A 26,348-nucleotide genomic window follows, 5' to 3' on the forward strand; every position below is an offset into this window, starting at 1 on the left:
TGCAGGAACCAGAGGACCATCCTCTGCCAGAGTACATCGGACGCCGACACATCGCCCATGTCTCCTGTCATATCAACTGGACTTGCTGCAACGGGCAGATTGGTGCAGGGGGCCCCAGCAGATTCGATCCCTACATCTCCTGTCATCTCGACCCATTATCATCGGGGACACTTCCGTCCGTACGGGAAGCCTCCTCCTCGAGACTTTACGGCGAGTCAAACAATGCCTATGGACGTTAGCCATCTCCAGGACACCTCCATCAAGACCAGTGCAACAATTTCAAAGGGGGGGAAAAGTGTTGTGACTTGCCGATTATTCAAAGTGCCGCCACGCAATTACGCACGTCCTCTACGTGCGGCGTTGTCTGCCAGCCATGCAGCAGCTGCGCCACCTAAGCGGCCAGCCGAGCAGCGGCCGCTAGACTGAGACTCAGTGTTTAATTGAATGCCGACTTGTACACAGGTCAACTTACTCAGTGACTTATATGTGTTGTTGTGTTGTCCGAAATATGTGTTAAATTTGAAGATTTAACAAATATGCTCCTCCATTCCAGGCAGGCAAACTGAACGAGGCCTTCCACTGTCTACTGTTTTGGTTCTATGGAACTTGTTTCCCCAAGATGCTGGAACAATAGGCTGAACAGATGGTGTCCTGTGAGCTGGAAATCGTTCAGTACAGGTTACGGACTCTCACATTAACTCCCTCTGCTGAGCCGTAGCAGTAAATCATGTCTGCCATTTACCTTCTGGAATAAAAGGCCTCCATTGCTAAGTTGTGTCAGAGTATCTGCAGGAGAGAAAGCATGTTGTACAACATCACAATAACACGTACTTTTGAATATGACCTGTAAGCAGGTCAAACATCACAATACGCTCCCAGAATTAGGAGAAATGTACTTGAACGTAAACAGATGTAACGAGATTACAGTACAATCACACAACATACACGGAACAACTCCCTGCAGATCACTGAGCCAACTAATGCTTACATCGATACAGCATGGCAGTATCTCGGCACGCTGTTGACCCTGGTATGACATGGACTGTCAATGAAATGAAATAATGAGGCTCATATCCACAACCACGTGTTTGTGATGCCTTCCCACCTCACAGTATTCCATGCCAGGGGTTGTAATTATTGTTAATCATCAGGTAGCCATCTGTAGTAGGACAAGTAATGCATTGCCGTGGATATCACAAGAACACCTATGAACATGTGTTCATATGTCAGAACTTATGATTTGTAAAACTCGTGGTCGTAAGACATTTTTGTATTGTTTTGATGCATACTGTCATCCCCTGAAATATTGGAATTTTTTTTGACACCTTGTATATGTTTGTGATCTTTGTATTGATGGATTGTCCAGTCATTCTAACATAGGCTTTTCCAAACACATTTGATACATTGTATATTCCTGACATCCGGGTTGGTTCCTTTTGTCCTTTGCCAATTTAAGATTCTCTGATTTTCTTGATCAGTTTGTAAATAGTATTTACATTGCATTTGTTTCTGTCATCCTGAGGATGTATGGCAGAAAGGCAGTACCCAACATTTCCTGTTCCGATGTATCACTTAGTCAAGTGTTAGGTTTCGTGACACTTCTTATGCATCTGATGGAGTACCCATTACTCCTTAGAACAGATTCCAAGTGTTACATCACGTGTCCGAGGTGCTGCAGCTCACATATCCGTCTTGCATGTGTTAAAAGACTATTGATCACTACTTTTTTCTTGCTTAGGAGTCGATTTGACAGTTTATGCAGGTATCAGTCCATGTATTTTTATACACACTGTGGCCCAGGTTCTCATCATTCCTTGTGACCAGCACATATAGAAAGGGTAATTGTTGGTCCTTGTCTATTTCCATAGTAAACTTCATGTTGACGTGGAGGCTGTTCAGATGTCTGGGGGAGTCACCAAGCTGTTAGTCACCATGGCTCCAAATGACGAAGGTGCCGTTGACATAACTGTACCACACTTCCGGTTTCCAAGGTGCCAAGTCCAATCCCTGTCTCTCAAAATTATCAACCATTGGACTAAGTGGACCACCCAGGGCAACACCTTTCAGCTGTTTTTAGAATTGCCATTCCATGTAAAGTAGCTTGTGGGGTAAGAGACGCAAGAAAGAGCTTGGTGATATCCTGCAGGCAAATGAAACTGATGTGCTCCAGAGAGTCATTGAGTGATAAAAGTAAAATAAAAATAAAAAAAATTAAACCTGACCAGAATGTTATTTGATCCAAGTTTAGGCTCTCCAGCTTCTCTCATCCTGTGGGTCTGGGAGTAAGAATAGGACAGAGGTTTTCCTGCCTGTCGTAAGAGGTGACTAAAAGGAGTCTCACACATTTCAGCCTTTACGTGATGGTCCCCTATGGGGTTTGACCTACATTTTTCAAAATTTTCACAAAGAGCGAGCCAATTGGGGAAGGGCGCCTTACATGGTGTATCGTGTCCATTGTGCATTGAGATCTTTAGCCCACTTTCTCGTTGTTGCGTTGCAGTGTTGCCCATTCTCCATCTCTTGGGTGAGGACACCTTCCTGGATGCGTTTTCCACCATGCACTATGCAGTGTCACTTTCTGTGCCGACGATGTCCATGGACTTCTTTGTACCTCATATCCAGCACAGTAGCCAGTACGTTGTGGTGGGGTCGCCATGTACCCAGTTGCTTGTAGCCCCCTGACAACACAGGGATTGCTCTGCTGATGCCTGCACTGCTAACTCCCCATGTTTGCCAAGGAGTAGATGCCTGTCACCCTGGGGTATCAGGACTCCCGGCAATGGCCATCCTGCCAGGTGGCCTTTGCTGTGGCTGGGTGGCGCCCATGGGGAGGGCCCCTGGTCGGAGTGGATGGTATCAGGGCGGATGACACGCCATGAAGTGTAGTACGTCATCTCTTGCTGGTGGTCCACCGCCAGCAGTCCCTAAGCGGGCAAAGTCTAGCTTTAATGCTAAGAAATATGACCCCAAGTCGTTCCCCTCCCTGGCCACACTAAGGATGGCAGTGAAGCTTATTCGCCCCGGTACCTCATATGTACGATAGTCGATGGGGAATCTTTCATGTCCATGAAGCCACAGTTTTTTGTGGAGCATTTAGAGGACAAGTTTGGGGAGGTGGAGGGCTTGTCCAAAACACGCTCTGTGTCAGTTTTGATACAAACAGCATCCTCTGCCCAGTCATGGGCTTTACTCGCTTGTGGCAAATTGGGGGATGTTTCTGTTACCATCATAAGAGCTTAAATATGGACCAGTGTATTATATTCCACAGGAACCTTCTTTTGCAGTCTGACGGCGAGCTGCACGCCAATTTAGAGTAGCAAGGTGTTCATTTCGTCTGGTGTGTCCATCGGGCTCTGAGGGATAACCAGGTTGCCACCAGTGCCTTAATCTTGGTCTTCACTCGTGACACATTGCCTGAGAAGGTCAAGGTGTTGGTCTACCACTGTGATGTCAAGCCATATATCCCTCCCCCGATGCGATGCTTTCAGTGCTGGAAGTTTGGCCATATGTCTTCCCGCTGTACTTCCAGCCCCACCTGTCGAGATTGTGGATGTCCATCGCATCCCAATACTCCGTGCGCCCCACCTCCCATCTGTGTCAACTGCGGAGGGCATCATTCAACTTGCTCGCCAGACTGCAGGATTTTACAGAAAGGGAGGAAAATCATGGTATGTAAGACCCTGAACTGACTGACCTACACCTAGGCTAAGAGGAAATTTGAGTGCCTACATCCTGTAGCTATGACCTCATACACCACTGCTACGAGAACAGTTCTCACCCCATCAGTTCCTCAAATTCGTGTCGCCTCTCAGAACCGGGAGACTACACCTGCCCCCTTGATGGTGGGGGGGGGGGGGGGGGGCACTTCCCTCCCTGTTGCTCCTGCACCACCTACTTCAGGAGCAATACCCCCCCCCCCTCCCCCTCCCCCAACCATCGGTGATTAGTCCCCACTTCTGAGCCAGAGAAGCATAAGGCTTCTTGGTCCCTTGAGTCACTCCCTTCCCAGATTTTTGCTAGTGGGAAAGATGACACCCGCCAACGGCTGAAGAGCCCAAATGCAGCTGGTCATAGGGCTTCACACTTATCCTCAGTCCCAGAGACTGATTCCTCCCAGCGAGGGAAACCCAAGGAACAGCACAAGAAATCGAAAAAGAAGAACCCTTAAGAACAAGGAACTTGCAGTGGCACCCACACCACCACTACCTACAAGCTCTGCGTCTGAGGATATGGCGGAGATTCTGGCGTCTGCTGAGGACCTGGATCTGGCCGGACTCTGAGACACATTGGGTATGGACTGTTCAGGAAAAAAGTCTGTGGCAACAGGTGACCCTGAGACATAGGCTACTTCATTGAGTGTTACATGCCTTCCCAGTCTCACAATCACATCATCCTCCAGTGGAATTGTGGCAGTTTTTTCCACCACCTGGCTGAGCTACGGCAACTGTTAAGCTTTACACCTGCTTTCTGCATAGCCCTTCAGGAAACCTGGTTTCCGGCAATGCGGACCCCTGCTTTCCGTGGCTACGAGGGATAAAACAGGAACCGTAGAGACTATAATGGAGTGTCAGGTGGAGTTTGCGTTTATGTCCTAAACTCAGTCTGTAGTGAACATGTGCCCCTTCAAACCCCTCTTGAAGCTATGGTTGTCAGAATAAGGACGACACAGGAAATAACTGTCTACAATGTATATCTTCATCCAGATGGTGGAGTACCCCTGAATGTATTAGCTGCACTGATTGATCAACTCCCTAAACCTTTCCTACTGTAGGGAGATTTTAACGCCCATAACCCCTTGTGGGGGGACACCGTGCTTACTGGCTGAGCCAAAGATGTCGAAACTGTACTGTCTCAGTCCGCCTCTTAAATACTGGGGCTGCCACACATTTCATTGTGGCTTGAGGTAGTTACTCGGCCATTGATTTATCAATTTGCAGCCCAGGACTTCTCCCATGTATCCACTGGAGAGCACATGACGACCTGTGTGGTAGTGACCACTTCCCCATCTTCCTGTCACTGCCCTGGCTTCAGGCCATGGACATTTGCCCAGATGGGCTTTAAACAAGGCAGACTGGGGAAACTTTCATCTCTGCTGTCATCGTTGACTCTGGCCCCACATGGTAATATCGATGTAATGGTTGTGCAGGTGACTATCACAATCGTTTCTGCAGCAGAAAACGCAATCCCCCACTTTTTAGGGTGTCCCTGATGAAAGACAGCCCCTTGGTGGTTGCTGGAAGTTGATGAGGCAATTACAGAGCGTTGGCGAGCTCTACAGCTACATAAGCGACACCCTTCCCTAGAGCATCTGATAGCCCTTAAGCAGCTCTGTGCCCGTATGCGCCAGCTTAACAACAGTAACAAGAGTGTTGGGAGAGGCATGTGTCGACATTGAGTGCAATACGTCACCTTCCCAAGTCTGGATGAAGATCAGACATCTTTTTGGGTACCAGACCTCAACAGGTGTCCCTAGCGTTTCCATCAATGGCGTGCTATGTACTGATGCAAATGCGATTGCCGAGCACTGTGCTGAGCACTATGCTCGAGCCTCTGCATCGGAGAACTACCCCCCAGCCTTTCACACCTACAAACGGCGGATGGAAAGGAAAGTCCTCTCGCTCACTACACGCCACAATGAACCTCATAATGCCCCATTTACAGAGTGGAAGCTCGTCAGCGCACTTGCACATTGCCCTGACACAGCTCCTGGGCCGGATCGGATCCACAGACTTCTTTCGTCTGACTACAAGTGCCTTCTCCTTGTCATCTTCAACCGGATCTGGTGCGATGGCGTCTTTCCATTGCAGTGGTGGGAGAGCGTCATTTTTCTAGTGCTCAGACCCGGCAAAAACCCGCTTGATGTGGATAACTATCGGCCTATTAGCCTCACCAACATTGTTTGTAAGCTGCTGGAACGTATGGTGTGACGGCGGTTGGGTTGGGTTCTGGAGTCACGTGGCCTACTGGCTCTATGTCAGTGCAGCTTCCGCCAGGGTCACTCTACCAATGATAATCTTCTCTCTCTCAAATCTGCCATCAGAACAGCCTTTTGCAGACGCCAACACCTTGTTGCAATCTTTTTTTATCCAAGCAAAATGTATGACACCACCTGGCGACATCATATCCTTGCCACATTATACGGGTGGGGTCTCCCAATTTTTATCCAGAATTTCCTGTCGCTCTGTGCTTTCCATGTCCAAGTTGGTGACTCCCTTAGTTCCCCCCATATCCAGGAGAACTGGGTCCTGCAGAGCTCTGTATTGAGTGCATCACTATTTGTAGTGGCCATTAACGGTCTAGCAGCAGCTGTGGGGCCGTCTGTCTCACCCTCTCTGTATGCAGACGACTTCTGCATTTCATACTGCTCAACCAGCACTGGTGTTGCTGAGTGGTGTCTACAGGGAGCCATCCACAAGGCGCAGTCATGGGCTCTCGCCCACGGCTTCCAGTTTTTGGCCGCTAAGTCATGTGTCATGCACTTCTGTCGGCATTGTACCGTTCATCAGGAACCAAAACTTTACCTTCATGACGATCCACTCACTGTAGTGGAGACATATCGATTCTTAGGACTAGTTTTCGACACCCAGTTGACTGAGCTACCTCACTTTCGTCAGCTTAAGTGGAAGTGCTGGCTGCACCTCAGTGCCCTCCGCTGCCTGAGCAACACCAACTGGGGTGCAGATCGCTCTACTCTGCTGCAGCTCTACAGAGCCCTTGTTCAATCCCGCCTTGACTATGGGAGTCTGATTTATGGTTTGGCGGCTCCCTCAGCGTTGTGTGTACTCAACCCAGTGCACCACTGTGGCGTTCGTCGAGCGATGGGAGCTATTAGAACAGTGGCGTGACCAGAGTCCTGGTGGAGGCCGGAGTCCCTCCATTGCAGATCCGAGGTGCCCAACTGCTCGCCAGTTATGTTGCACACATTGATAGTTCTCCTGAGCATCCAAATTACCATCTCCTTTTACCACCCGTGGCAGTTCATCTCTTGCATCGGCAGCCCAGGTCAGAGCTAACTATTGCAGTTCGCGTGCAATCCCTTCTGTCTGAACTGGAGTCCTTCCCTTTACCACCTCCCATCCAGGTCCGTCCGCATACACCTCCATGGTGTACACGTAGGCTGCAGATTCATCTGGACCTTTCACATGACCTTAAGGACTCAGTTACTCCTGCCGCTCTCCACTGTCACTTACTCTCTATTCTTGACATGTTCTGGGGCTCTGAAGCGGTTTACACTGATGGCTCAATGGCTGATGGTCATGTTGGCTTCACCTACGTCCACAGAGGCCATTTAGAACAGCATCCTTGCCTGATGGCTGTAGTGTATTCACTACAGAGCTGGTGGCCATCTCTCGTGCATTTCAGTATATCCGTTCATGCCCCGGGGAATCGTTTCTTCTGTGTACTTGAGCATCGTACAAGCTATCAACCAGTGCTACCTTCGCCATCCCTTGGTAGCATCCATCCTGGAGTCCATCTCTGCCCTGGACCAGTTCCATCATTCAGTGGTGTTTGTATGGACCCCAGGACATGTCGGCATCCCAGGCAACAAACTTGCCGACAGGCTACACGGAAATTGCTTCTGGAGATGGGCATCTCTGAATCTGACCTGCATTCTGACTTAGGCTGTAGGGTTTTTCGGCTTTGGAAGACGGAGTGGCATAACAACCAACTGTGTGTCATAAGGAGACTACGAATGTGTGGAAGTCTTACATGTGGGCCTCTCGTAGGGAATCGGTTGTCCTCTGCCAGCTCCGCATTGACCACGCTTGGGCGACCCACGGTTACCTCCTGCGCTGTGGAGACCCACCTGAGTGTCGGTGTGGCACCTGGTTGACAGTGGCCCATATTCTGGTGCACTGTCCCACTTTCACTGCCCAGTGACGAAATCTTGGGTTACTGGACTTGTTGCCACTAATTTTATCTGACAATGCCTCATTGACTGATTTAGTTTCACGTTTTATTTGTGAGGGTGGGTTTTATCATTTGATCTAAGTTTTAGTGCATGTCCTTCGTTCCTCTGTGTCCTCCCCCCAATGCTTCTAGGGTGGAGGTTTTAATGTGTTGCAGAGTGGGTGGCTTCTCCTTTTTTATTCTCATGGTCAGCCTGCCAAGGTAATCTGCTTTGTTGTTTTAATCTCTTCATCCCGTTTCTTGTGTTTCTGTGGTTTTCTTGTCCTCTTTTGTCCATTTAAATGTTTGTTGCCCTTCATCGTTCTTGTGATTTTTCCTTTCATTCTGTTTTGAGATGTCAGTCTTGTGGTACTTTTGTATTTGGAACAAGGGACTGATGACCTCATAGTTTGGTCCCTTTCCCCTATTTTAATCCAACCAATCTTCAGCTTCTCGATGAATTGTGTCGGTCTTTCCCATGTGCAGCTGAAGCAGAGAGACCAAGTATTTCACAGTTTATACATCAGTGATCCAGGAATACTCTCATTCGGTCTTAATGGGACATCGTCTTTATAGATTTTTGGTAACCCATACAGCCGAGTTGGTAGGGCTTTTGTGTTTTGTGGATTCCTCAGTTTGCCTGCTGTGAGGGAAGATCAGATTTAGTAGGTCATGTATCTTCTGCTCAGATCCGCACAGAACAAAAGAAGGCCACTCACAATATTGTAAATATACTATTTATTTTGTATATTTGGAAAAGTCTATGTTAGAATGACTGTACAGTGTACCATTACCAGGATCACCAAACGTAAACAGCATTGCAGGTTAAGACAGGTGGAGAAATCAGCCGTGGCAGAGCAATGCTGTATGAGACTGACCACATAAAAAAATTCACCGGTACAGAGGTTCTCATTGCGCAGAAGAGCTACCATGCCTGCTTGTTCAAGGAAGCCATAGAAATTCACAAATGTGACAGTAGTTTCAACAAATTGCAGCAAACAATCATTGCAGGTAGCAATGGATCAAGGGGAGATCCACAGCGGTAATGACTAGGGTTAAAGCCCTCACATGTTGGCGTAAAAGGTACAGACAACTCCGGCCACATGGTTGTCACTAGTCTACCACCAATAGTGGAGGTTGAATCTTTGACAATGCCAGCCACTTGTGCTGGCGAAACATCAGGAAAGTTGTTCAGTGTTGAATGAAGATTGCAACACAAAAGCCAAACAGGCAATTTGTCAACAAATGACAAAAACCTCACCAATTTTCAGTGTACATTGTGCTCAAATGTTAGGACCTACCTAGAAGAAAATAACCTTCTCCATGGAAGTCTGCATTAGTTCAAAAAAGTCAACTACACAGTGCTCAACTCGTGCATTTTACACACAATATCCTGAATGCCACGGATAAATGAAATGGGTTGATTGGGTATTTCTAGTCTTTCAAAAGGCTTCTGATTCATTGCCAAATCGACATCTTCTAAAAAACAGGATCAAAAATTTATTGACTGACAGGATACAGTTTGTAATCCTGGATGGAGAGCTGTCTACAGTCACTGAAACGATATCTAGTATACCCTCGGGCAATGGTGTTCCTGTTATACATTAATGGCAATCTCATACTTTTCACAGATGATGTAGTTACCTATGAACAAATTATTTCCAGAAAAAATTGCAGCATTATCCATTGTGATCTTGACAAAGTATCAGCTTGGCACAAAGAGTAGCTAGCCCTTAATGTAGAGAACTACAAAGCTGGCCACTTTGTGTGATGTAAAATTGCTAAAGTCAATAAACACCGGCATGGGTGAGGTCTTGATGCCCAGAGTCCAGGGAGACCAATGTTGGAGAGGCTAAGGCTCATGATGATGGCTGGCGGCTCGTGTTTGCAGAGATGTGATGTCCAGGATGTAATGGCAGCTGGAACTGTTTGGCTACTGTGATCCTCATTCAGTTTGGTGAACTGAACTGGCTGCATAGTGGCTGGCTGGTATCCTAAAGACAAGCCCAGTGGATGGATATCTCCTCGGCACTCGGACATGTGATTCGTGGATGCAAAGTAGTGCCTGCAATTGTGGTGCTGTTGATGGCAATAAATGTGCCACTGGCAGGAAGGCAGGCACCTCTTGTGGCAAATCTAGTGCCACTCGTTTTTGTAGCAGCTGCAGCAGGTTCCCTCAGTGACAGAATTGGGTGTCAATGTTGTTGCCCGGAGAGTTTATGTTCGATCTTCTCAAATCAGTGTCACCAGCGACACAGAGCTTCAGCAACTCGCCAGACACACCTATATTAATGGTAGCTGTTGTCGCAGGCGGTAGCTTTGCGATATGGCACAGAGAGAGATGGCAAATGCTTTGCGGTGGCACCAGTGCGCTCTCGGTCCCTGTCCCGTGCCTCACACTCCAGCCATTGCTGACCCTGGAAACTGGGGTGAGCGATAGACCGAACCACTGTTCCTGCTTCTGATTCTCCCTCTTAGAAGTTATATGTTAACCTCACCGTGTCTAAACTAACATGTAAATAGACACTAGATAGTCTATGAAGATCCAAAAACTCGTGCACGAGTGAACGTGGCATAAATATGCTATTGGCCGGATCGTCACATGGTACACTGCTGCATGCCCGAGCACATTACCTCACCTCCCGCCTTCTTATGTGCACACAACTGTAATGCATGGGTGATTCCAGGAAGTGTGCTAAGGAGTGAGAAGCCTTGAGCAGCCTTGTCATGCCCACAACAAATTGTACAAGTCTCTTCACACCTCCTTGTTACTTTTTCTTGCTGGTGGATGTTGGCTTCAGACTTCATCCCTGAGGAACTCAAACGTTAAATGGATTTTGTTGCAATCATTTGCACAACTAGAATGTCCTGTACATGTATACTGAGTACTGATAAGTAAGTTTCACTCCTCAACATTTCACTTCCACAAACCACAGTTTCTTCTGCACCCAACTTACTTTTTACCCTTGCTCACAAACTTGTGGTTATCAGTATTGTGTCTCAGTTGTTTCATTTGTGTTTGTGTTGTAATCATCTTTATAATTTTAAAAAATGAGGGGTTATTTTTGACAGATGTTGGATGTTTCCACAGTCGGTTTTGCCGTTTGCTCTCGGGCCGTCAGAATGCTGTTGGATGGAGTCACCTGTTGCATGATAATGCCCGTCCATACCCTACCAGTTGGACGAAGGCAATGCTTTAGTGATTTGGTTGGAAGCACTGTAACATACTCCATACAGTCAATATCTTTCACTGTGTGATTTTCACATTTGCTTTCACCTGGAGAAAGACGCACGTGGATGTTGGTTTCAGTCAGCTGATGAACTGCAAGAGAGGTTGCCGTTGTAGATCCACCATGTGCCGACTGTGTTCTACAAAACAGAAATTGATTGTCTTGTGTCCCAGTGAGATAAATGTCTCAATTTGTGTGGTGATTACTTTTGAGTGGAACCATTCCATGGTTCTGTTGTGGCAGGTGTTCAGTTTTCATTTGACTGCCACTAATAGTAATTTATTTATGTATAAATTATGATGTAAACTATTGTACAGAAAGACAAGCATATTATTTCAAATTAAATCCACTGAAGATGCCGTAAAATGCACCTGGAACAATAAATAAATATAAATTGCAGCAAGAAAAAGGTGTTTCAGTTTATGATAGGAATAGATATGACCTTAATTTGTATCTGTTGTTAATTTTATTATTTATTATTTGCTTCATATTAGTGGCTAAGCGCTTAAAGATCTTTTTAGCTGTGTAATTCACTTATTTTTAGGCCGCACTAAGGCAGTGTGATGGATTTTGCAAGCCATTACAGAGCGTACGTGTTTAAGAGGATCTGAAGTTTATGACTTCCAGTTCAGGATCTTCACTTGGCATACACATAAGCAGTTTAACTTCTTGGACTGCCACCTCAATGTTGACCCTCTCAAATCTGTGTGATAAACAATCCTTGGGAAGAACTATCCAGTGTACTTTCACAAACTGATCTTAATGCGTTTCAGTTAACTGCACTCTCATAGTACCCGTATACAGTGTGTTACAAAAAGGCCAAACTTTCTGGAAACATTCCTCACACACAAAGAAAGAAAATATGTTATGTGGACATGTGTCCGGAAATGCTTACTTTCCATGTTAGAGCTTATTTTATTACTTCTCTTCAAATCACATTTATCATGGAATGGAAACACACAGCAACAGAATGTACCAGCATGACTTCAAACACTTTGTTACAGGAAATGTTCAAAATGTCCTCCATTAGCGAGGATACATCATTCCACCCTCTGTCGCATGGAATCGCTGATGCAGCCCTGGAGAATGGCATATTGTATCACAGCCGTCCACAATACGAGCACGAAGAGTCTCTACATTTGGTACCGGGGTTGTGTAGACAAGAGCTTTAAAATGCCCCCATTAATGAAAGTCAAAAGGGTTGGGTCAGGAGAGCGTGGAGACCATGGAATTGGTCCACCTCTACCAATCCATCGGTCACCGAATCTGTTGTTGAGAAGCGTACAAACACTTCGACTGAAATGTGCAGGAGCTCCATAGTGCATGAACCACATGTTGTGTCGTACGTGTAAAGGCACATGTTCTAGCAGCACAGGTAGAGTATCCCGTATGAAATCATGATAACGTGCTCCATTGAGCACAGGTGGAAGAACATACTAAAATGAGCTCTAACATGGAAATTAAGCGTTTCCGGACACATGTCCACATAACATATTTTCTTTATTTGTGTGTGAGGAATGTTTCCTGAAAGTTTGGCCGTACCTTTTTGCAACACCCTGTATATGTTCACCACACTAATGCTGATGTTTCTACATTTATATTTTTTTGTATTCAACTAGAGAAATATTGTGTGTGCTACAGAAAATTGTGATAAGGCAATTTAGTGGATATTATTATTTACAGCCCCAGGTTTTGATCGAGATGCTCGAACAGTAGGACATGTGTGAAAAACAAAAACATGTAATGCATATTACAAGATAAATGATAACCTAGCGACCCCTTCCACAGATCCTAAGTGTGACGAGTTACAAGAATGTGGCAGAAGTAAAAAATGAGTATATTTTGGTTATTGTTGTTTGTGGTCCAGTCTTCTCGGGGTCGAGAATATCATCCACATTTCCCACACCTGCCTTCCAGAAGTGAAACTGATAAGGGTGACAATAGAGTGAGTTCCCCTCCAGTCTGTGGACAGTTTGCAAGAAAAAGACATAAATGACCAACATAGCCTGGATTGACATGAAGCACGTCACACTGCACTGCTGGCCAAACTTGGCAGCAAAGGGGTTTATTAAAAAGCTGTAAATGCAAACGAACTAAAGTGCATAAGGTAATTCCAAGGCAGCATTGTTGAAAGAGAAACAGTTTACAAGGCTTACACAATTGCATGTACAGTAGTGGGTATTGTGTAGCATAATAGTGCTTGCCTCAAATGATTCTGTAAGAGGTTTATCAGTGGACTTGAAAGAGTTGGCTAGCAAGAAATTGTTAAGGCTCTCTATACACTGCACTTATTTAGTAGCTTAACTTTGTATGGTTACTGGTACGACAATGAAAATGTGTGTTCCTGAATGGTGTAGACTCTTACAGATATGAGGTTATAAGTATGGTAATGGAAAGTCCTTGTTGGAATACTAATAATGGAAGAAGCACAGATAACATCTTGTCACATAGCTAATGAGTAATTTCCGAAGCTTCGTAAATGAAGTTAGTTGGTACTTTGTGTTATTAGGTCCCAAGTTATCCACATCCTCGGAAATTCATAAGTTAGCGACACAAGTAGGTGATTGCAAAGATGAACATAGACGCCAGGCTATGCAACGTATCAGTCTGTTACCGACACCTTGCAGAAGTACGCCACAGTCAATCTATAACGATAACCGGGGGTTTAGATATCACACTGTACATGATAATCAATGCTTTCAATGTAATTTATTTCTCGTTTTATTCACAGCAATTTAAGCTGTGTTATTTGGTCCCAACCGAACCACAACCTCAACAATCGCAACATACTGTATTTGGAAAAAATAATGATTGTGACTGTCAACAAATTTACGTAAAAAGGTATTACTGTAATTGAAGTAGTAATACGAAAGTAATCTCTTCATATCTTCCGCAGAAGAGCCAGAGGCACTGCACTGTAAGTGCCCTTTGCGGTTTTTTAGTTATATTTGCGTGTGAAATCTGTTACTCCGCTAGTGATATAACTTTGTATAAATCTGTTGTTTGTAAAATTTTTAGTATCCGAAATAAATGATCTCTCCGTCGAAAGGATGCTAAACTGCAGGAAAATCACCCCTTGCGACTTAGGCGGTATTCATATAGGCCGTCACGTTACGTCGAGGTTTCTGAATAAGAACGTTGTGAGGTCGTGTCTTTGGTGAGAAATTTGTTGTCGTCTGCAAACATCCGGAGCTAACCTTATATTTTCCCCAAGCCCACTCCTGTTATATTAGTGTTTTGGTGCGTTTCGGCCCTCTTATTCTTAATTTCATCATTTTGCTTTGTTTTAGTGGAAAATAGCAAATGTTCAGTGACGACTTGAATATTTTTTCCATTGAGTGTTCCTTCTTTGAGCGAGGCCAGCTATCTGAAAGCAACAAATGATTCAGATTTTCCAATAACGACAAATCTGGCGCCCTACACTGTCTATAAATAAGAAAGTAAATCGAAAATGCAATTTTCAGTCAGTAACATTTTATTAACTGCAAAACTCAGCTCTATTAAAGGAGAAAAATGAAGTTGTTTATGTCGCTATTTGCTACGTAGAGGGGGGAAAAGCGTTATGGGGCAATCTAAACAGACGTGTGGGAATGACGTAGTCAGGGTCGAGTAGAATGATGTACATTGCAAGACAACGTGGCGAAGTATTCCACTCTGTATTGCCGTGAATAAAAATAGAAAACTTTGTCGCGGTGTTTGTTTTTCGAGAGGCAAGCTGGAACTGATTTCAGGCGTCGGGAGCTAACGTCGTTGAAGGGATCTACCGACCAAACCGATAGATGTCGCTATGGTCACGCTACCATGATCCATTGCGAGTTGTTGGCACTAGACGCCTGTGGTCAACGTGCGATAAGCAACAACGCTTCCACGTGCCTCGCTCCAAGTACGTTTTTGATCTTGTCGGAGAGACGATGCTGTTAGTGTCGTGGTTGGACAGAGCTATCGTAATTTGGGAAGTAGCAGAGTTTCGCGGAAATTGAGGATTGATACGAAATATTTTGCGCCGTATTGGTGGTCATTGTGAACTCCTTAACCCGTAACTGGTACACCTATAAATTGTAACACATAAGGTACATCTGGGTCCTCGGGACCCACCCAAGTTTTGAGTATATTTTGGTAAAAAAAACACATTTAAATGAAATTTAAATATGAAACTTTTATTAATGTTTTGTTACTAATGTTTTAAAACCACATTCCTCATTTATGGTCATACCTTAAAGATGTTACAAAAAAGGACAATAAACTGCATAAAATACGAAATGTGAAAAATATACTTTTGGAAAGTCCTGCACATCAGTTACAAATAGTAAGATAGACAACTGAAACTTCACGTTTAAACACAAAATGTACTATGCTTCACAACAGTAAGCCAGAAGAAAAGTTCAAAATCAATATAAAAATTTCTGCAGGCACAACTTTTGGATAAATTTTAGTACATTTCTCAGCTAAATGACTATGTGATCTTTGAAAATAGCAGAAATTATGACAAAATATTAGGTTTCAATTATACAGCATCTTCACCAGTCCATTTCAGTTATTTCATTCATCCAGACTACCGAAACAGTTTGGACATAAAGCAGTGGAACATTCCAAACATAATGGTGTTCGACATCTGGCACACGCCCGGGATGCTTTCCTGTCTTTTTTAGATGGGCACACTGAGCATCTTTTCCTCTTCGATTTAGTAGCACCAGCTTCACTGTGAACCTGGGATGTTCCTGATGCCTTGGAGGGGGTCATGCCTAGAATATCACAAATGGAATTTCGGATATCTTTTCTCAAAAATGGAGAATCCAATCTTCTTTTCATACAATCACTTATGAGTTGTGTACCTAGTTCAATGAGGAATTCTCTGCGTGTCACATCATCAGTATCTTCTTTCCCATGGTACAAAACAAAAGCATTTACACCTGCTATATCTAGCATAGTGTAGAAGACTGCCATAGGCCACCGCCTTGTTCTTCTAGAAGTCGTGTAATTATGCGTCTTTTCGTCAAGTGCGTCAACTCCACCTTTTGTTTTATTGTAGTCATGGATTATTTCAGGCTTATTTTCCACCATACATTCTCCATGGTGCATTGTCGATATCAGGTTGACAACCTTGTTCTTTTTGGGGACGTGTGAAAGTATTGTTACAGAACCAGAGTATCCGTAGATTGAAGAAGACACATTTCTGCCCTTTGCTGTTGAAAAGCTTGGTGGTAGCTCAGCCTTGTTCTTTCTCATGGTGCCAATATAAGTCAAATTACAGTTCGACAACTCATTGACCAACTCCACACTTGAGAACCAGTTGTCCCCTGTCACATTTCTGTTACTTCCCTTGATTGGTTCAACCAACCGCATGACAACAGCTGTTGGTAAGAGGACACGGCGCGGGATGGCTACAGCTGATTTTCCCGAATATATCTCTGCATTCAAACAGTAGTGCATTTTGGCATCAGCTAGAATAAATATTTTTATACCGTATTTCCGTGGCTTGGATGGAATGTACATCCTAAATGGACATCTACCACGGAATCCTACAAGCATTTCGTCAACAGTGACGTACTCTCCGACTGAATAGTTTTCTTGACAAGCTTCTATCAATGAATTGAAGAGCCAAGAGATGTGGTACAGTTTATCTGTGAGTTTCCTTGCGTCACGGGTTGCTGCATCATCAAAACGAAGGCAACGTAATAAAAACAGCAAACGTTTCAAGGGCATAGTTGCCCTAAAAATTGGTCTACCAGTGCCGTTTGTAGCATATAAACCATTCAGATCTTCGTTGTTTGACTTGAAGGCTCCCCACAAATAACAAAGACCTATGACAGCTTTTATTTCAGTACTGTCTGTTAGATTTGAAAAAGAATTCTTTTTTGACTCAGGTGGCAATGACATAATCTTTTCATTGGTTCTGAGTACTACCTCTGCAATCATTTCTTTGCTGAAAAGTAGTTCCCAAAATGCTAGAGGGGTCTTTTCTGTTACCTGTCTAGCTGCATTACGTATGCCAGGAAAGTGAATTGGAGCAATGATGTTGGTTTGAGAGGTTCTTCCACGTATGCTGGGTGTTGTTGACCACTTGAATCTGTTTCTTCCATAGATATAATTAGTTCCAGATTGTTCGTTGTTACTGTCTCCATCATCACTTTCATCACTTCCAGTTTCATGTTCACTAATTTCATAGTCACTGTCGCTTCCACTTATGTCTTCAATATCACTGTCCAATGGTTCGTTCAGATTATCTGTAGTATCTTCCTCGCTCATTTTTCTGAAGCACTACACCGTAAATCCAAGATACCGGAAATAATGCCACGAAAAGAAAACTTTCACTAACGGTACACCTGGGTCCACGGGACCTGATCACCTTTATAGAAACAAAACTAACAAAGAAACGCCTGCAACAATGTTGTGGGCTGGTAGCCAGTTGATTGTTAGGAGAGTACAGGGAGAGGGAAGTCAGTGCTACCACACACATCACGGAGCTGGAAAAAAGAAATTTCGCTCGGGTCCCTGGGACCCAGGTGTACCAGTTACGGGTTATAAATATATGGCGAATTTTGCTCGGCAAGCCGGGTTTGACGATGCTATTTTTTGAGACATGTCATCAACACGACTGAACACTCGAAAATATACACCATTTTGGTAAGGAAAGGGAAGTAAATTTATGGATACAATTCCAATAACCCAACACTTCATGCCTCATGCTATTTTCCTATCGTATATACCCCCCCCCCCCCTCTCCCGGATAAGTGTCGACTGTGTTAAGCTGTGATTTTTGAAAAATTTGGAAGTGTAATAATGGTTTGATTTCTCGCAGTATAATATTTACATTAAATACAGTAGTTCACATTTACTTATTTACCTGCTCCTGAGGTGGGAGACGTATTTCCGTAATTTTACTACGCAGAGAAAGTGTTTGACTAAAAAGTTATTGTAGCATGTGGGACGGAATTTCTCATACTTCCCATCCCGTATGGCCCGCAACATTTCGTCGAGAATGCTTGTGTATAACCATTTTCAGTTGTATTGTTGTGTACTTTAGAAGCATTGTTTCCACATGCTCTTGTAACTATCTCTGCTCTTTTGTAGCCTGAAGAAAACGAATGTATAATTGACTATGCGCTTAAGAAACGTGACGTGAAGGTTGTACCTACAGGACTGGACTTCGGAAGTGAAGGATTCACAAAATACAGGCATCATAGGTATGTATCCTACTGTTATTTGTCACCTGGAGTAAAAGTGTTGTGACGAAACCAGTGAGTTTGCGAACACGTATATTATGGTAACTTTGAAGTTTCCCGATCAGTTCCATGCTCCTGAATCGGACAGTCCTGAATCTTCGGACAGTAGTAATTTTTTGAGTGTAGACTGTTACCTAACTGGCAATACTGTGTGAGGAACCATTGTTTTCTATTGTACTTCACTTTGTTTTGTACTGTTTCCTTTCCTGGTGACGTAATTGTTTCATTTAGGAACTTTATTTAAAATGTTATAACATTGATCCGACTTGTAACTCCGTGCGTAACGTCTGCTTTCGCTTGGTTACGTTGCCTGCACGGCGAGAGGCAGGCAAGGTTTACACCCACCCCCCCCCCCCCCCCCACACACACACCGGGGCAAAAAAAAAAAAAAAATCGTTACAGTGTGGCGGTGGGGCTACCTTGATCCTCTGCATGCAACTCGTCTCCCCCCCCCCCCCTCCTCCTATTCACGTCTGTTATCACAAACAAGATTTGGGGGGGGGGGCGGGGGGGGTGGTCCCAGAATCACAATGTAGCTGAACACTCAGATGATTTCATTCAGTTTAATAGGAGTCCCCATTCCATGCCATCACATAGCTGTTCCAGCGACCACTGGCTGGAGAACTTAAATTAACGATATCTACATGGCACTTCAAATTTTCAATGGTGTGTTGGAGGTATTTCTCAAAATTAAACTCCATAAATCTTTGGGTAATAGAAGAGATATTGAATTTAATCAATGAAAGGAGAAAATATAAAAATTAAGCAGGCAAAAAGGAATACAATGTCTCAAAAATGAGATTGACAGGAAGTGCGAAATGGCTAAGCTGGGATGGCAAGAGGGCAAATGTAAGGATGTAGAGGCATATATCACCAGGGGTAACATATACTGTCTATAGAAAAATTAGAGACCTTTGGAGAAAAGAGAACAACTTGTATGAATATTAAGAGCTCAGATGGAAAATAAGTTCCAAGCAGAAAGGTGGAGGGAGTATGTAGAGGATCTATACAAGGGTAAGGACAGTATTATGGAAATGGAAGAAGACGTAGATGAAGACGAAATGGAAAATATGATACTGCGTGAAGAATTTGACAGAGCACTGAAAGACCTAAATCCATTCCATTAGAACTACTGATAGCCTAAGGAGAGCCAGTCCTGACAAAACTGTACCATCTGATGAGCAAGATGTATGAGACAGGCAAAACAGCCTCAGACTTCAAGAAGAATATAAAAATTCCAATCCCAAAGAAAATAACAGAACTCTCAGTTTAATAAGTCACAGCTGCAAAATAGTAACACTAATTCTCTACAGACGAATGGAAAAACTAGTAGAAGCAGACTTCGGGGAAGATCAGTTTGGATTCTGTAAAAATGTGAGACAATACTGACCCTATGACTTATCTTAGAAGATAGTTTGAGAAAGGCAAACCTATATTTCTAGCATTTGTAGATTTAGAGAAAGCCTTTGACAATGTTGACTGGAATACTCTTTCAAATTGTGAAGGAGTCAGGTCAAATACAGGGAGCAAAAGGCTATTTACAATTTGTACAGGAACCAGATGTCAGTTATAAAGAGTCGAGGGCATGGAAGGGTAGCAGTGATTGGGAAGGGAGTGAGACCGCTTTAGCCTACCCCCGATGTTATTCAATCTTTATATTGAGCTAGCACCAAAGGAAAGAAAAGAAAAATTTGGAGTAGGAAATAAAATCCATGGAGAAAAAATAAAAACTTTGAGGTTCGCCGATGACATTGTAATTCTGTCAGACAGCAAAGGACCTGGATGAGCAGTTGAATGGAATGGACTGTCTCTTGAAAGGAGGATGTAAGATGAACATCAACAAAGGCAAAATGGAAGAGCAGTTGAATGGAATGGACTGTCTCTTGAAAGGAGGATGTAAGATGAACATCAACAAAGGCAAAATGAGGGTAATGGAATGTAATCGAATAAAATTGTGTGATGCTGCGGGAATTAGATTAGGAAATGAGACGCTTAAAGTAGTTCATGTGTTTTGCTAATTGGGGAGCAAAATAACTGATCATGGTCGTAGTAGAGAGGACATAAATTGTAGACGGGCAATTCCATGTCAAATCAAAAAGTGCTACAACCTGACCCTCTCAGATTTTTTTAAAATTAAGTATGCATATATTCCTCATAAATCATGACACAAATTAATTTTTTCACATTTTTCTGACGAAAAGTTACCGAGTAGTGGACCTTCAAAAATTGAAAAGATGACTAAATTTTTGACTCGCGGAACAATGTTGTTTTCTTTACAACTCGTGTTCTAATTAAGCTAGAACAATAAAATTTACTAAAGAGCTTTTATATGATACCAAACATCGTTAGTTTAACATATACAAAAATTGTTGAATTTACCGAATTTTGAAAAACTGTATTTTTAAAATTCTCAAAAAAATATATGTGAAAGATACACTTTACATCTACATATTCTGGAAGTTTCATCTTGGGATGAGCAGGGGATCGCTATCAAAGGCAATTTTTCGTTAAGGGTGGCGCTTTAAAAATTTGTAAAAACTAATTTATTTTAAATATTAGGCCTACTTCTCACCAGCTGTATGTTGTTGTAAAATGCAGAAATTAAAAATAACTTATAATTGACAAAAGAACATATGTTTTATGCTTCTGTAATTAATAAATACAAAATGAAAATGAAAACTTGAAGAAATAAATAAAAAAAACACAAAGATGAATATCTGAGATCAGACCTAAATTCAGTTAGTAATTACTATTATTTACAAATAAGCATCCTATTAGTGCACTTCTTCATACTTCGAACTAATCAGTCTGTTGCACATCAACATTTCTGCACTGGATAACTTATATGTTCGCCCTGTAGCAGTTTGAGGGTTCATGATTGCCACTACTTCCCTACTGCTTATGGAAAGAATGTCTGGATGACTCGGAAATGTAAAAGATGGTGACGGTCCATGTGAATGTAAGAAACTGTGATTTCATCCTTCTCCTGATTTTTTTCAAGTGCACAGGTTAACCACCAGTGTCCATTATAATCACAAGCAACATATCCTTTTTATGTCTTTGAATGGTATATCATCACTGTCAGAAACTGTCACTAATTCAGTTTTACTATCATCAGAGTTTGAATAAACTTTTGTTATTATTTTGTCCTTGCTAAAAGGAATAAAAGTGTGAAGTTTTTGTGTCCCTACAATTTTGCAGCATTTCTCAAATCTATCCATAAGTTTAATTTCTTCATTTTTGTGATCTTCTTCAGTAGCATACTTGAAGTTCATTCCTTCTATGTTATCCTTGGCAAACATATAAAGTTGTTTTGGTGTCATTATTTGATCACTGTATGGCCGTTTCAGACTTGCTCGAACTGCAAGTCATTTAAACGTTCCACCACCACCATCACTAGCTCCCTCGCTATGCAAGGTGGCTGAAAAATGCCATTCAGCTTCAGTTTGGAAATCTTCTTCATGATGACACAGGTTGATAAAGTTCTTCCTCTTTTGATAATGACCTGCTGCTCCATCAGAGAAATAATATATTTTTCTTGGTTTTCTACCGAATTTGTCAGGAAGTTCATCAAGCACGATTGGAACAAATGCACAGCAACAGTGTCATGTGTTAGGCATTCTGATATGATTACAAGACTTGTGTGCTCGAGTTTGTTCCCATCCTTGTAATAAGCAACAATGGGACGAATCCTTGCTTGCATGTTTGTCTGGTGATAGCCTTGAACTTCGTCCTGGATGACAAAGGAGTAATTCTCAGAAAAGTCACAGAGCGCTAAGACCTCGCCTTCTTTAAGTTCATTTCTCAGTCTCTTTTGGAAGGTTGATTGTTGATTAGCAACGAATGATTGTCGTGTAAGTGATTTTAATTTATCAAAAAACAAGCAATAAAGTTGTCAGATGATTTTATGATTGTTTCTAGAGATGTGTGATCAACGGAAACCCATTGCTGATAAGTTATATTATCAATATCATTAGTATTCAACCAATCTAGTAAATATGTCTTAAATGTTTCTGGGCCAGGGCAGAATTTACATTCACTGATTACATACAACTCTTGCAATGCAGTCTTTGTAAGTTTTTATTGGATTATCTTCATCCTTTGTCAGCTGAGGAATGTTACATTCAGTCAGCATGAGTTTGTAGTTTTGGTGGGTAGTACACACACACACACACACACACACACACACACACACACACACAGTGTGCCACTACTTCCAGTTAAAACACAATTTTTGGGATGTAGGTCTGCAAACTTTGAAAATCCGATGTGGAGTTGTGGATGGTTGTCTTTAAAGTTTGCGTAAATTTCTTTCAAATTACTTAAAACTAGCCATTTTAGTACTTGCAGTTTTTCTCCGTTATCTCTCACAAGCACAATCTTTTTTCCCAGGCATTGCCCTGCTTATCTCGTCAGAACAATAAAAGTTTCTAACAAAATCACCAGTTGTTTGATCAAGAGTCTTGCCAGGTTTTGGGTTTGGGGAAGACAAAATTCCCTTGGCCTTCACCAAATCTTTCACTCTCCGAGCCATGTAATTTGTTACATTAAATTCATCTTGAAGCTTCTTAACACTCCAGCTTTTAGGTAAACTGGTAAGAATTTCCATCTGTTTACTTAGAGATGTACATGTACGAAATTTATCTTATAGCTGACTGATCATCTCAGATTCTGCATGATCATGTACCACCTCTTCTTTTTCGGAAGGAAGCAATAATACCTTTGTTTGAATTGTTGAAGTTAATTTAATTAGTTTTTCCTTAGGATATTTTGCTTCACACAGTCATTTCTTCTTAATTGGCGATTCACCAACGGACTGCAAAGAAGCATTCAACCTTTCTAAGGCCTCACTGCTACAATGTCTTGTACGTCACTATCACATAAAACCTTTTCACTTTCTTGTTTCACCAGAGAATACAGTAGATCATCATCATTTTCTGTGCTAGACGTATCATAAATTTCTACTCGTGCAATATTTTTTACAGCAGTTGTCACACGCTTTTTGATTTAAAGTTAAGAAAGGTTTTCTTGGTATCATCCATTGTGAAACAGGCCGTAAGTTTTTCTTGTGGTTATTGTGGCCCTTTTCATTAAATGGATTACAGCACAAAGCTGAAATTTTAGGCATTTTATATTTCTCAAGTGAGCAAAGTTGAATGCCTCAGCTTTCTATATTCAGTACTACACAATATTACTTCTCTATTCTTTCACTCTCTGTAAAAAAAAATTTCATTATGTTAATAGTATGCAATCATTAACTGGTTGTAGACATACAAACTTACAGACTCTTGTGAGGTTTGTACAAAAGTACCTTTCAGCTAGATTCAAAACATATTTCAGAGTTAATCACATAATTTCACCACAGCTGCCTCACAACAAAAGAATGTGTGGGTCACTTTCAACAATAGGTGAAAATGGCAGACAATATTAACCAGAGATAAAATACTGAATAATTGCAGATAGTAACACCAAAGAATCATTTTATATATAATCCTTAAAATGAGAGATAACTTCCTTTTTTTCTTTCTTTTTTTCCCATGGTTTTACAGCTATTAATAAATAGTTAGCACTAAAGTTTAATAAGCAGTTATTCATTTCAAAAATACAATTGGTGGACCATGTAACAAAATCTAACACTGTAATATTTTCATGTGTAGCAAAATACGAGGTGCATTCAAGTTCTAAGGCCTCCGATTTTTTTCTAATTAACTACTCACCCGAAATCGATGAAGCTGGCCTTACTTCTCGACGTAATCGCCCTGCAGACATACACATTTTTCACAACGCTGACGCCATGATTCCATGGCAGCGGCGAAGGCTTCTTTAGGAGTCTGTTTTGACCACTGGAAAATCGCTGAGGCAATAGCAGCACAGCTGGTGAATGTGCGGCCACGGAGAGTGTCTTTCATTGTTGGAAAAAGCCAAAAGTCACTAGGAGCCAGGTGAGGTGAGTAGGGAGCATGAGGAGTCACTTCAAAGTTATCACGAAGAAACTGTTGCGTAACGTTAGCTCGATGTGTGGGTGCGTTGTCTTGGTGAAACAGCACACACGTAGCCCTTCCCGGACGTTTTTGTTGCAGTGCAGGAAGGAATTTGTTCTTCAAAACATTTTTGTAGGATGCACCTGTTACCGTAGTGCCCTTTGGAACTCAGTGGGTAAGGATTGCGCCCTCGCTGTCCCAGAACATGGACACCACCATTTTTTCAGCACTGGCGGTTACCCGACATTTTTTTGGTGGCGGTGAATCTGTGTGCTTCCATTGAGCTGACTGGCGCTTTATTTCTGGATTGAAAAATGGCATCCACGTCTCATCCATGGTCACAACCGACGAAATGAAAGTCCCATTCATGCTGTCGTTGTGCATCAACATTGCTTGGCAACATGCCACACGGGCAGCCATGTGGTCGTCCGTCAGCATTCGTGGCACCCACGTGGATGACACTTTTCGCATTTTCAGGTCGTTATGCAGGATTGTGTGCACAGAACCCACAGAAATCCCAACTCTGGAGGCGATCCCCCAAAACAATTCTCTCCACTTTCTCGATCATGTCGTCAGACCGGCTTGTGCGAGCCTGAGGTTGTTTTGGTTTGTTGTCACACGATGTTCTGCCTTCATTAAACTGTCGCACCCACGAACGCACTTTCGACACATCCATAACTCCATCACCACATGTCTCCTTCAACTGTTGATGAATTTCAATTGGTTTGACACCACGAAAATTCAGAAAACGAATGATTGCACGCTGTTCAAGTAAGGAAAACGTCGCCATTTTAAGTATTTAAAACAGTTCTCATTCTCGCCGCTGGCGGTAAAATTCCATCTGTCGTACGGTGCTGCCATCTCTGGGACGTATTGACAATGAACGTGGCCTCATTTTAAAACAATGCGCATGTTACTATCTCTTTCCAGTCCGGAGAAAAAAAATCGTAGGCCTTAGAACTTGAATGCACCTCGTAATAGAAATTCACGTATCTGACTGTGATTTTGGTTAATCGTGGTAAACATAAAATTGCTTTTCATAGTGATCCCGTGCTCATCCCAAGTTGAAACTTTCAGAATATGTAGATGTAAAGTTTCTTTCACATGTATTTTTTTTATAATTTTAAAAATATAGTTTTTCAAAATTCGATAAATTCAACAATGTTGTTTTTATAAACTGTGTGTGTGTGTGTGTGTGTGTGTGTGTGTGTGTGTGTGTGTCTAAAAATAGAGGGAAACATTCCACGTGGGAAAATATATCTAAAAAACAAAAATGATGTAACTTACCAAATGAAAGTGTTGGCATGTTGTTACACACACACACACACACACACACACACACACACACACACAAAATTCAAGCTTTCACAACCAACAGTTGCTTCATCAGGAAAGAGGGAAGGAGAGGGAAAGACGAAGGGATGTGGGTTTTAAGGGAGAGGGTAAGGGGTCATTCCAATCCCAGGAGCGGAAAGACTTGCCTTAGGGGGAAAAAAGGACAGGTATGCGCGCGCGTGCGCACACACACACACACACACACACACACCTGCACATATACAGACACAAGCAGACAAAATGTGTGGATGGATACGTGTGTGTGTGTGTGTGTGTGTGTGTGTGTGTGTGTGTGTGTGTGCGCGCGTGTGCGAGTGTATACCTGTCCTTTTTTCCCCCCTAAGGTAAGTCTTTCCGTTCCCGGGATTGGAATAACCCCTTACCCTCTCCTTCCCTCTTTCCTGATGAAGCAACCGTTGGTTGCGAAATATTGAATTTTGTGTGTGTGTGTGTGTGTGTGTGTGTGTGTGTGTGTGTGTGTGTGTCATGTTGTAGTTGTGCTGGGAAAGTCCCTGAGCTTCAAGCGCTAATAGAAAGCACAGAAGCTGAAATCGTTATAGGTACAGAAAGCTGGTTAAAGCCTGAAATAAGTTCTGCGGAAATTTTTACGAAGTCTCAGACGGTGTCCAGGAAAGATAGATTAGGCAGAATTGGTGGTGGAGTGTGTCTGTCAGTAGTTGTTTATCTTG

At 42.7% G+C, this 26,348-nt stretch overlaps 1 protein-coding gene across 1 annotated transcript in view; it reads left to right on the top strand.

Annotated features, from left to right (window-relative positions):
- Window positions 1–26,348, top strand: part of LOC126175142 (uncharacterized) — a 163,917-nt gene that overhangs the window by 128,004 nt on the left and 9,565 nt on the right. Inside the window, exon 10 of the mRNA XM_049921702.1 lies at window positions 18,192–18,304. Within this exon, the coding sequence (XP_049777659.1) occupies window positions 18,192–18,304 (113 nt within the window). The remainder of the gene's footprint in view (window positions 1–18,191; window positions 18,305–26,348) is intronic.

Source organism: Schistocerca cancellata, chromosome 3, assembly GCF_023864275.1.
Source record: "Schistocerca cancellata isolate TAMUIC-IGC-003103 chromosome 3, iqSchCanc2.1, whole genome shotgun sequence".
NCBI lineage: Eukaryota > Metazoa > Arthropoda > Insecta > Orthoptera > Acrididae > Schistocerca > Schistocerca cancellata.